Here is a 12,450-nt window from a genome sequence, read left to right as displayed (position 1 = left end):
GGTTTTTTAAGTACTCTCCAGGTGCAAACGCACTGGAACAGTCCCGCGTTCCTGTCTACAGGACTGGTATAGCCTTGGTTTTCCCATGCTTTTCTAACGCGGACGGGACACACTGTTCATGAAACTGTCTCCTGGCTCATTACATCATTCCGATCTCCCTGCTAACTCCTCTCCCCTGTCATGTCTCATTCGCTCCACTGCTCTCACAAGGACTTTGCGAAACCTACTGCCACCTACATTCGCCTTCTGCTATGAACCAATGCCAAAAAGTCAGCACGACCGCTTCCCTACGAGATCCCTGCCCAGCAGACAAAATGGCTGTTTGCCCTTTAACCCTGAGGGAGCGGCGGGCGATTCCCCCCGCGGGAACACGGCGCAGCCTCGGCCTCCGTCCCAGGTTAGGCCCAGCTCACCGCCAGGCTCAGGCTCAGCCCCAGCCCCGGCCCGCACAGGGCGGTGCTTCCCCCGCAGCGCCGCCGGGCTGGGCGGCGCGGAGCGGCCGCAGGGACGCGGGCCGGGGGCGGTGGAGCCGCGATCGGAGCCGGCGGAGGCCGCGCGGTAACGGGGCCTCCTGAGCGGCCGGGGGGAGCGGGGCCGCCGAGGGCCGGGTGGAGGAGGCGGTGGCGGGGCCCTGTGTTTGGGAAGGGCGTGGAGCGGGCGCTGAGGGAATGGAAGCTGTCGCTGCGTGTCGCAGCAGCAGTGGGTGCGTGTGTCCATGTGCGTATTTCTGTGTATTCTGGCGAGAAAAAATATGTTTTTCTCTTTCAAAGCAGCTTCATTTTCGTGGCGAAATCTTCCTCTCCTTTAAGCCTCCTTAGAACTGGTTTTGATGGTTAAGGTAAATTTCACTGTATTCAGAGATTTGTTTTGGAATAGCACACTAATGACAAGAATTTGACTGTTGTGTCAGCATTATTTTGTGATACTATGAGTCGTCTGTACAGCATTAAACTTAATTCTTTTACTTAAATCCTTTTAGTAATGGTGGGTATGTTCTCTGGCATTTTGTTTTCCTTATTTTTTAAAACTTAGTTGACACAATGACAGACTTTGAGAAGAACCTCCGCCAGGACATGATTTCTCAGCTGCACAACTTTGCTGCCGTGGGAGATGCAGCCAGACTGAAAGCACTGCTCAGTCGTTCCCCGTCACTTGTCAATGCAGCTGCGGGGAACGGCTGGACAGCCCTGATGTTCGGTGCCAGGAATGGACACCTCGAGGTTGTGCAGGTTCTTCTTGAGCAAGGGTAAGCCGCTTAATAGACCCCATTCAAGATCTCTTATTTTCATCCCTTTTTGCCCGTTTCAGTTCATCTCAGAAAAGTAAGCTTACTGACAGATAATGTCAGAATTTTTGTGGTTAAAACCCTGGAAGGTGTACTCTGTGTCAGTTTGTAACTGCATTCTGCTGTTGCATAATGCTTTCTATATTTGCTGAGAAACTCTAAAAGTTAAAAGCATCTCTAAAATTATTCTTTTGATCTTCTAGGATATCTTATCACTCCTCTCAGAGGCCAACAAACTTTGCATCCCATTCCAACCACAATACTGAATATAAATTTGGTGTGTTTGATTGTTCATTTAGATTTTTTCTCTAAATTTTATTTGTAATCCACTTGCATCTATGTTATAGTGCAGAATTTTTTTGACCTACTGACTCTTAAGTCAGACATGACACACCTTTACCAAAGCTACCAGTTCATAAATTTCAGTTGTACCTTAGTTTTTGAACAATACACATTCTCCTTCTTGCTTGACCATATCATTGTTACTTTCTTAAGAAAGCATCACACCAAGCGTCTTCATTGCTTGTCAAAAACTTGCTATTTGCTAGTCATCTGTTGTAGTTCTGGTGTTTCAAGACGAAGATGCAAATAGTGCTTCAGTGTTCTTCTTGAGACTCCAAAGAAAATTCATCTCATAATGAAGGGTTAGAGTCAGATGTGATTCAGCTGAGCTCTACATTAATCAAGCCTGTTTGATTAATGCAATTCCTTTCTGCACTCCTAATTACACAACCAAGCAAGTTTAGTTCATTTTGTAGTTATGTGTAACTTCAGGCATAGCATTCCACAGCCTCCAGTCATCATGCCACCCTTTTTTCTTATTTTTTTCAGTCTTACCAAATCCTGAGGCCTCTGCTGAAGCTCAGCATAAAGCATTAGATGAACCAGTAGTTTATATAAGAATCAGTACTTTCCAGCATGTAGAGGAGTATCTCAGTGGCAGATTTTGTGTATTGAGGAATATTCTGGGATTTGGGGGAATCTACCAGCTGGTAAATAGGATAACAGTTTTTAAATGCTCTTTTCAGGGTTGTTCTCTTAGGCAATTGAGTATAGTTCCTGAGATGATACTGTGGCCTCACTGGTCTCATTTTAGTTAACACTTAGTCCTAATAATTATTTTGACAAATAAAATTGCTGGTTATATAAGCATGAATGTCTGTGAAAGTTATATTTCATAACATTGCAGAGAATAATCCTGGAAAGCCAGTCATAGAATTTTATCATAGAATTATAGAATCACAGAATATGCTGAATTGGAAGGGACCCACAAGGATCATCAAAGTCCAACTCCTGGCCCTGCATAGGACAAACCAGGAATCACACCATGTGCCTGAGAACATTGTCCAAATGCTTCTTGAACTCATCAGGCTTGGCCACTGTTGGGGAGCCTGTTCCCGAGTCCAGCTACCCTCTGAGTGAAGAATCTTTACCTGGTATCCAGCCTAAACCTTTCCTGACACAGCTTGAGACCATTCCCTCGGGTCCTGTCACTGGTCACCAGAGACAAGAGATCACTGCCTGCCCTTCCTCTTCCCTTGTGAGGAAGCTGCAGACCAGGGTGAGGTCTCCCCTCAGTCTCCTCTCTTCTAGGCTGAACAAGCTTCCCCTCTAGAGATGATGATCACGGCATCAACTTCATGGCCCTACTTTGGACACTTTCTAACAGCTTTAGATCCTTCTTAAATTGTGGTGCCCAAAACTTCACACAATTCTTCATATAAGGCCACACCAGCATAGAGTAGAGAAGCACAGTCACCTCCTTTGAGCTGCTGATGTGCTTGTCCGTGTTTGAGAAAAGCTACAGAAAATGTTTACAGACTGGAAAAAAAAGATCTTGGTAGTCTAAAGCGTTCAGGCCACTGTTGTGGACACTGAAGAACTGCCTGATCACACTCTGCACATAACCTTAGCAGATAGAAGGGGGAAGACAAATCAGAACAAAATTCACTTGACTGAGAGGTAGGAAATTAAACGACGTTTTGCCTAAAGGAAACCTTTAAAGTTGATGAGCAGTAGTAGTTTCTTTAGCACAAAAAACTTTGTAAATAAATTTTGAATGTTTTTCTAAACTATACTCAAATTCCCTCAAAACCTACTAAATTAAACTAAAATCTCAAAATGGTCTTGCCTGTAACTCGATACACAGTTACCTGTATATCAGCAACATTATTATACTGGCATGTCCTGTTTTTAAAAAATTATTAATTTGGCCCTGATCTAGTGCATGATCTGGTCTTTATAGTGACATTTCTGTTTTATTTACCCATTTGAGTTAAGATTGACAAAAAATTAAAATGTGTTATTTTGACTTCCCAATCAAGCCCAATCTGTTTCAGGTTTGGGTTTCTTTTTGAATTCAAATATATATCACAAGGCATTGTTTCCTCAATTGTTTCCTCATCTATGTCATTTTACAAACATCCCTGCAGGGATCAGTATTGCGGTTGTAATGGTGCTACTTCTGTCATTAAGTAGGGGCTATCTTCTTGATTCTAATTTTATAATAAATCATAGAAGCATACTTCTGACTTATGAACCCTTCCGTTGGAAGGGACCCACAAGGATCAACTCCTGGCCCTGCACAGGACACCCCAGGAACGACACCATGTGCCTGAGAGTGTTGTCCAAACACATCTTGAACTCAGACGGGCTTGGTGCTTTGACAACTTCCTTGGTGACACTGTTTGATGTCCAACCACCCTCTGGGTTTCCTAACATCTAGTTTAAACCCCCCGACTCAGCTTCATGCCATTTTCTTGGGTCCTGTTCACCAGAGAGAAGAGATCGGTGCCTTCCCCTCCACTTCCCCTCACAAGGATGTTGTAGACTGCTATGAGATCTCCCTGCAGTCTCCTCCAGCTAAATGGACCAAGTGACCTCAATTAAATGTTTTATTGTAAATGTTTTGATGCTAATTTCAGTAGCTCCTAGAAAGTAATGCTTGTTAAACTTTAATAAATGCATTTATTTTGCATTTTTGTTACTGGTTATGAGGAACAGACCCATAGCATGACTTTCAAAGTTTTATCTTGACCTTTTTTTCCCATGATATAGTGTGTGGGATTTTAATTAATCCATTGTTGTTGTGGTCCTGCATGAATCTGAGAAAGAAGTGTTGAAAAGTGAGGATACCAAAGTGAATGAGTTATTATGGACATATTGCTAAAAACTGCTGTTGTGGTCCTGCATGAAGCTCAATAAATAATAATCTGGAGTGGATCAGCAAAAATTAAAAATCTGGTCTTAGCAGAAGAAAATGAAGTACAATCACTTTTCATTACCATAATGCTAAATATATACCATAATGTGCTAAAATAAAGAGTGCCCCAGTATAGACAGAGTATCTAGAAGTTCTTGCACCTTAGTAGGATCAGATATGCTGTAAGTAAGAATAACACAGCACCAGGACCCTTCCTAAACATATTTACCCTGGTAACCACAGTTCTTTTCTGTTTTTTTAGGTGTGACAGATCCATCATTAATAAATCAAGGCAGACAGCTCTGGACATCGCTAAATTTTGGGGGTACAAACACATAGCTAATTTGTTGGCTAATGTCAAGGGTGATCAGAAGCCTAGTTTTTTGTCCAATGATGTGAAAGAATATGAAAATTATTTTGGCATGACACTTCTGGACAGAAGGAGTGATAAAAGAACAGATTCCAAGTGGCTGAGTAAAAAACAAAGCCATCCAACTACAGTATACATCCTCTTCTCAAATCTAAGTCCCCTGGTTACTTTGAGTGGGGGAATAGATAGTTCCCAGCAGCCAGAAGTAAAGCTTTGCAGGCTGTACCACAAGGATGTGGAGCAGTGCCTGAACCAAACCGAAGAGTGCACCTTGATTTTTCTTGGAGTTGAACTTCATCAGAACCTGACAGCTGCTTGCAGTGGAAGAGTTCTGCAAGAAGATGAAGAGGACGGGTTAGTTGCTTGGTTTGCTCTTAGCATAGATTCCGCTTCTGCTGAGAAATTTAAACAGAAGCATGAGGACTGTTACTTTCTTCACCCACCAATGCCAGCACTGCTGCAGCTACCTGAAAAAGAAGCTGGTAAGATGCATGAAATGCAGCAGGTACCAAATGTGTGATTAGAAGATAGACTTTAGGTTTCAGTGAGGTACAATGCAAGGACAAACCATGGCAAAGGAATTGGGTATTTTCATTGGCTTTAGAAATATTTTGATTTTAAAAACCAGTTAGTGGTTTTGGTAAGGGTTTTATATGTAAAAACGTGCAGTTGCAACGGACTACCTTCTTCAGTAGCAATATTAGTCTGTAAAGCCTATTGATCATCTTGGTTTTTAAATAGTACTATTTAAATGTTTTTGTATGCACATTAATGTTCTGAAAAGAAGGAAAAAGTCTGTCATTACTGAGTTTTCATTACAAGAAATGAGATTTGCATCTTTAATAAGATTGTGTTGAATACTCATCTGAGAAAGAAGTGTTGAAAAGTGAGGATACCAAAGTGAATGAGTTATTATGGACATATTACTAAAAACTGCTGTTGTAGCAGTTTTGCTTCTACAGAAGGATAAAGGGCAAGCTTGACTTGCACCTCAAGTTTAAATGGAACAATGCATTACTATGTCAATACTTGTAGTAGCCCTAAAATGTCCTCTGGAAAAAGTGTGATACATAATTCTGGCACTTTGCCCAGACAGAGTAACTTTTGTGACAGGCAGAGTATATTGATCCAAATGAATTTGTTTCTGAATGTATAAATTGTTCTGTAGCTGTAGGGTACTGTGTTCGATTGCATGAGCTGTGCTGCAAAGAAAAAGAGTAACTCATATTGCTGCGTAACTCATATTGCTCAACTTTTCTTGTAGAAGATTATGATTCAAACCACAGCCTTACTTTGATTTTTATCTTAAAAGATTTTACTATTTGCTTGTTCTGTACTGTTAAAAGATCACATGAATTAGTATTTGATTTTGTGAATTTTCAATGTATCCTTTTAAAGGAGTAGTAGCCCAGGCTCGGTCTGTTCTAGCGTGGCATGACCGTTACCGATTCTGCCCAACGTGTGGGAGTACCACCAAGACTGAAGAAGGGGGTTACAAGAAAACTTGCTTAAAAGAAGATTGTCCCAGTCTCCAAGGAGTTCACAACACATCATACCCAAGAGTTGGTGAGAATATTTTAGAATATAATTGCTCATAAATGGCTTGTTTGTATTACTATATACCTGTAAATCAATTTATTTCCAATTATTTCAGCTGCTTGCTGAGTATGTGTGTCTCAGCTCTATTTAGGATTAAGTACTTCAGACTTCTCTTTTTTTGCAGTAGTCTGTAACACAGAATTACTGGGAAAATACCAGTCATTACTGCAAAAAGTCATATAAATTAAGAATTCCAACAACATGAGTGAGATATTAACAGTACAAAGGGGCACATTTTACTTTTTTTTCCGCACCTGCATATTTTTTTCTCACCTTCTGCAAGCCCTCTGAGCTTGAAATAGCTCTGTATCAAATTTGGCCCTTTATCAGATTTCTGACATAGTGCTCATTTTCCTCTAGTGCCACTTGGATGTTATTAGCCATCATCACTGGCTTGCACTACTCATTGTCAGTGACAAATTGCCAGGCCTACTAAGAATACAGGCTTTTATATACAGTCTTCCTGTCTCTATCATTCTCTTCTATATCATTTCTTCTTTTGTTCATGTGTCGCAAAGGAAGTGCAAATTATGGGGAATTTGATGGGGAAACAAGAATGGAAAAAAGTTTACTTTTTTTTTTCTGGATCATTTGGTGACACTTTGATCACCTTTCGTTCTCCTACTTTGTCCTCCTGCAGTTGTAGTTCTGGATGTTGTGCATGTGTTGTATTTCTGAATTACATATCCTCTTACATGCTCTAGATGCATCTTTTTAGCAATCAGTTCTGTCATATTCTTCTATCTTGTGAACTATAGTGAAGCTTGCTAAAATATTTAGTGGCTGTTTCTTTACAGTCTCTAGCACAACAAACTTAGAGAAAGAATGGGACTCCATGGGAAAGGCTGATGAACCTGCATCCACTAATGAGGCCTTTCTCTCAAGGTTACTAGTATTCAGACAGCAACACTTCATATTCTGTATTGTGCCATGTGGCAGATAACTTTGAGCTGGACAGCAATCTTCAAAATTACTGTGCTGAAGCAAGCCTTTTCGTACAGAGAAAATACTAGTGTTTGGGGAAAAAAAAAAAAACACGTGAAAAACAACAGCAGGAGAAAAACAAACGAACAAAACAAACAACCTAAACACTGAAATACTTAAAAGCTAGATAACAATAAAAAGGGGAAAATATCACAAATCAACAGGGTTGATGATACCAATGGGAGAAGATACTAAGCTAGAAAGAAAAATATAGATACAATGACCAGAAGTGAGAAAGTAGGTAAAAGTGTAACATCATAGAAAAGGGTGATAGAAAAGAGTAAACAAAGTCAAAGGTGAACAGTTTAGTCAGTGTTTGCACTGTTGCTAGAGTATCTGGTTCTTCTTTGGTATTCGGTCAAAAGTACATTCTTCAGACCTCTGTGGGTGTAGAGGAGGTGACAATAAATGGGTTTGCTGGAGAAACTATTGCAGTATGCTGTGTGCTTAGCTAGGTTAGTATTGCTGATACTCTTAAGACATTGTTTGTAACCAAACAGGCTTTGGTTTCAGGTAATTTCTGTTCTACATTTCAAGCCTTGGTTAGTAAACTGCTTCTACTAAGCATGTATGTTGCAAAACAAAGTAAATAGATATCTTGCAGGGAGAAAAACTCCAAAGTTAAATAAAATAACAGCTTGGTCTGTGAAGAATTATGATTTCAACCACTTAAAGATATCTTATTTACCTTTACATTAGTATTCAATAGGATGACATTTACTCTTGCTTTTAAGTCCCTCAGATGCTGAAATACATTCCTTTCATGTCCCTTACAGATCCTGTTGTGATAATGCAAGTCATCCATCCGGATGGGAACCACTGCCTTTTAGGTAGGCAGAAGAGGTTTCCCCCAGGAATGTTTACGTGTCTTGCTGGATTTGTAGAACCTGGTGAGTAATTTCCCTTACCAAATATTTTTTGTCGTAACAGTATTGTATGTTTACAATAACACAGAAATATATTTCATGTTACATTAAATTAATGGGTTTTTTTTCCCATTAGATGAGTTGTTATAATAAATATGCTTATTCTGTACTTTGCAGCAGTTGATTTGTAAAAAAAGCAAAAAGCAACATGAGTAAATAAAAACTTCAAACTGTTTTGTCATTATGCAGTCTTAAATCACATATATAAGTGAAAAAAAAAATTCAAAACCACATATACGGTCATTTGTTTGGTGATACTTTGCAAAGGATTTTAGCAAAAAAAATAAGAGTTAAAGTGTAACTTAAGGTTAATATAAAGTTAAGGATATGCATATATATATTTAGGCTCTGATTTATTATATGGAAGATAAGTAGAAATTATATCATTTTGAAAGAAAAGAGATATTTTGCTTGAGTGTTAAGCATAATAGTTGGAATTAGTTACAATTATTAGTATCTGCAGAACATTTGCAAAACATTCTTATATTGGGAAATGTATAATTGTATTCAGTAAATATATGCAGGTTAACATACTCTGACAGCATGAGTAAGTTGATTCAGGTGTCATTTGAAAAAAGACAAGATGTTTATTTCTTCACTCCTTTTCTTCCTCTGTTGGTCTGATTATTTTGTGATACTGAATTGAAGTCTGTATAAAGTGAAATTTTAGAGTAGTCAGTGATAAAATCAGCTACTCTAATCAGCTGAACATAACTAAACTAAAACCTCTGTCTCTGATCCATGGACTGTCTCCTTTAGTGAACCTGTAATCAGTGGTAACAACACAGTACCTGTGTGTGTATGATGTGACCATCAACACTCAACATACACATCTAGCAGTTTTCCTTGAATATGGAAACAAAGTTTTCCATTTAAGTTTGCAGTATTGTCTGTGTGTTAAGACAATGAAGAATGAATCAAGCAAAGTGAAGAATACAATGCAGAAAAGTCTTCTGTCACTATTTTCTTACTATTTATTATAACTAGTTGATGTTTCAACTTGCAGTACATGCTGTCACAGTCATACTGAAAATCTAAAAACTTACACAACACTATTTATAAATAAACAGATCAGCATTTCAAAAGTAATTAAAGGAATAATGTATTTCCTACTCAGTTTTTGACATTTAGTTGTGGTTATAATTGTTTTTGTGTAGGATAAATTATCAATTCAGGAAACAAATATTATGATGTGGAAATTAATTACAGTTTATTTTCAAAGTTCCATTTTGCTTTGGTATCTGGTTTTACCTTACTAGACTTCTGTATCTTGTGCTTCAGGTCTGTGCCCTGAACTAGATCTTTATAGATAATTGCCTTGGGCAGTTTCAAATCCTTGGAGTCAGTTCAAAGCACGGTATGTGATTGCTGCTTGGAGTATTTTCATCAGCTGCTTGTTCTTTGCCCTTTCTGATTAGGCGAAACAATAGAAGATGCCGTTCGAAGAGAAGTGGAAGAGGAGGCTGGAGTCAAAGTTGGCCATGTTCAGTACGTCTCTTGTCAGCCATGGCCAATGCCCTCATCCCTAATGATTGGCTGCTTGGCTGTGGCAGTGTCCACAGAAATTAAAGTTGACAAGAATGAAATAGAGGATGCCCGCTGGTTCACTAGAGAACAGGTAAAGTTCAATTTAATTTCCTTCTTCTATTGATTAGTCTGTGACTCTGTTGGTTCTGACATACAACAGATACTTAGTTTTTTCCAGCAAGTTGAATGAGCATGTCTGCTTTCCATTTTATCATAGTACAGTTGTATTATATTGTGGTTGTAGATTGCATACAACCAGAGAAAGGCAAATATTCACAGGAATGTCTGAGTCAATTGCAAGCCAATTTTATGAAATTTTTGCCAGTTAGCTGTTCACCTTTCCCTTTTGGGAGATATCCAAGTTATTCTTATTTTAACCCACTTCCTTAGCAAGCCTGTGCTTTTTGTTTTGGCAGAAGGAGTGTTAGTAGTATTCATCATGAGGGTTTATCCAAATGACCGTCCTATCAGATTTGCTGGAAGGGGGGAGGTTAAGGAGAGAACTCAGGGAATTTTTTTATGAATCGTTTGAACATCTTTTTTCATGCAGTACTATTTTAATACTCTGTTATTGAATGCAGTTTACTGTGCATTAATAGGAAGTCCTACACTTAGCTTCCCTGAGTAGTTAAAATACAGTCAAATAGAGGCAAAAAGGACCTTCCCAAAAAGATCTCAGTTCATGAGTAGAAGAAGGAAAGATTGCTTACATAACACAGTCTTCACAGGTTTTCCCACAGGTAAATTTGGAGCTAAACCTCTCATAGCAATGGACTTCTGCCCAGCATTTCCAAGTGTTTTGACTGTAAGTCAACTTCAAGGCAAAGTTGGTCTCCTACATTTCAGTGTATTTTGTCAACACTGGGAGCATTATTTTAAATGAACAGTAGTTCTGAATGAAGTCACAGTCAGGTAGAACTGGAAATAAATGTACTTCAGAAATGAACTGCAGTAAAAGTGTAATCCCATGTTGCTTGCAACTGCTTCAGATAACCAAGATAACACATCTCCTTCGGTACTACATGTAAAAATAAAAGTATTTATGTCACAGTGTAGAGCACCATCTGGTGGTCCTTACCATAAAAAAACTTCACAAAAACCTTAAATAGTGTAACAGCAATCAGTCTTGACAGTTCTGTTAGGAAGAAGGTATCCTTTGGGGCTCAAAAATGATAGAATTTACGAAATGTGCGTTCTTTTCTCCATCTGTCTTGCAAAATCTGTTAATGCCTCTTTAATAGCTATAGTAATTAGACTATATTGTAGACTGATGTGTCATCATAGGAAAGCAATTCGTTCATTAATACAATGTTAGATTCTATATGATTTATAATATTCTCTTCTAAAGATAAAAAAATCTGGTTTTATTGCAGGTCGTGGAAGTTCTCATCAAAGGAAACCAGCGTTCGTTCTTTGTACCACCGAGTCGAGCTATTGCACACCAGTTGATTAAACACTGGATTGGAATGAATGCTAATCTTTAGTTCAGATAATTGATTTAAGTTAAGTTACTTGTCTTACTGAATGCTAAATTAGGAATAAACTAGAATTGTTTATTTATCTAGTCGTTGTGCAACCATACGATTTTTTGAGCCCTTCCTTAGGTTCCTGAGCTAAACTATGCAAATCATTTGTAGGTGTTTTCATAGCTGAATTAGAAATGGACAACAATTATCCCCAAAAAGCAAGCAACAAATAGATCGAATTGGTACCTTGTTGTGCAGAGGCTGTTTTTTTGTCCTAGAATCAAATTATTATGCTTTTTACTGTTACACTTTTAATGTTTGATTTGGTCCTTTCTCCAGTGGAAGGAGTTACAGCATTACAAAGAGGGATGTCTGACCTTGCCTGCTGTATGTATTCTGTATTTACATTCTCCTATTTTATCTTAATTTTTTCTTTCTCATTTTTGCCTTTCTCCATTCTTTACATTCTGCCTGTCACAAAAATTGGCATTCAGCGCTGAAAGTCTCAGCAGCAATGGTTATTTTTAAGCTAATAACATATATAAATGGTGAATATGAGGTACTAGGTATCTTTTACTTTAATAACCTAATTTACATTAATTCTCTAAGCAGAGCATTTATTCATCCCTTCTGATTTGGCCTGCATACAACTTACCCAATTGTATATCAGTCTGAATTTAAAGGTATAACACAGTGCTTTGGTTTCGAAAAGGTGTTGGAGAGCCATCCCCAAAAGCCTAAACATTAGTATTTTATAAGATAATAATGTACTTAATGCCCCTAGGCAGTGAGTTATGTCATTCTCTGATAATTAGAAATGGAACCGTAGAGTAATGGAAGAGGAAAAAAAAACATACCATCTGAAAATATGCACAAAATTCTTTATGAAATGGAGATGCTAATATTGTTACTGCTATTAAGAAATTTACACTGGAAATAAGTATATTAACTGCAGGTGTAAGACGGAAAGCATTATATGAATTAAAATATTTACTTATGTGTACTTAATGCTATAGTTCAAATTTTTGCCTTAATTTATCAAGTTATTAAAAATGTTATTTTCAAAATAAAAGTATATTATTTTTATTACT

At 38.3% G+C, this 12,450-nt stretch overlaps 1 protein-coding gene across 4 annotated transcripts; it reads left to right on the top strand.

Moving 5' to 3' along the window:
* The first annotated feature begins 465 nt into the window (after positions 1-465).
* NUDT12 (nudix hydrolase 12) lies at positions 466-12,448 on the top strand. 4 transcript variants are annotated; one of them, XM_050328417.1, is made up of 8 exons: positions 466-558; positions 774-838; positions 1,033-1,246; positions 4,750-5,339; positions 6,256-6,423; positions 8,217-8,330; positions 9,785-9,984; positions 11,267-12,448. In XM_050328417.1, exons 3-8 carry the CDS (start codon positions 1,041-1,043, stop codon positions 11,375-11,377), a joined length of 1,389 nt encoding a protein of 462 aa, XP_050184374.1. In that variant the 5' UTR covers positions 466-558; positions 774-838; positions 1,033-1,040; the 3' UTR covers positions 11,378-12,448. The 4 variants fall into 4 exon arrangements, with proteins under 4 accessions (XP_050184374.1, XP_050184375.1, XP_050184377.1 ...); XM_050328418.1 differs by having other exon boundaries at positions 510-558; positions 771-838; XM_050328420.1 differs by lacking the exons at positions 466-558; positions 774-838 and adding an exon at positions 610-703.
* Positions 12,449-12,450: the final 2 nt, after the last annotated feature.

This window comes from Myiozetetes cayanensis, unplaced genomic scaffold (genome assembly GCF_022539395.1).
Source record: "Myiozetetes cayanensis isolate MyiCay16 unplaced genomic scaffold, myiCay2020 scf4, whole genome shotgun sequence".
Lineage (NCBI taxonomy): Eukaryota > Metazoa > Chordata > Aves > Passeriformes > Tyrannidae > Myiozetetes > Myiozetetes cayanensis.
Note: the sequence above shows the minus strand (reverse complement) of the source record. Positions and strands in the feature narration are given on the sequence as shown.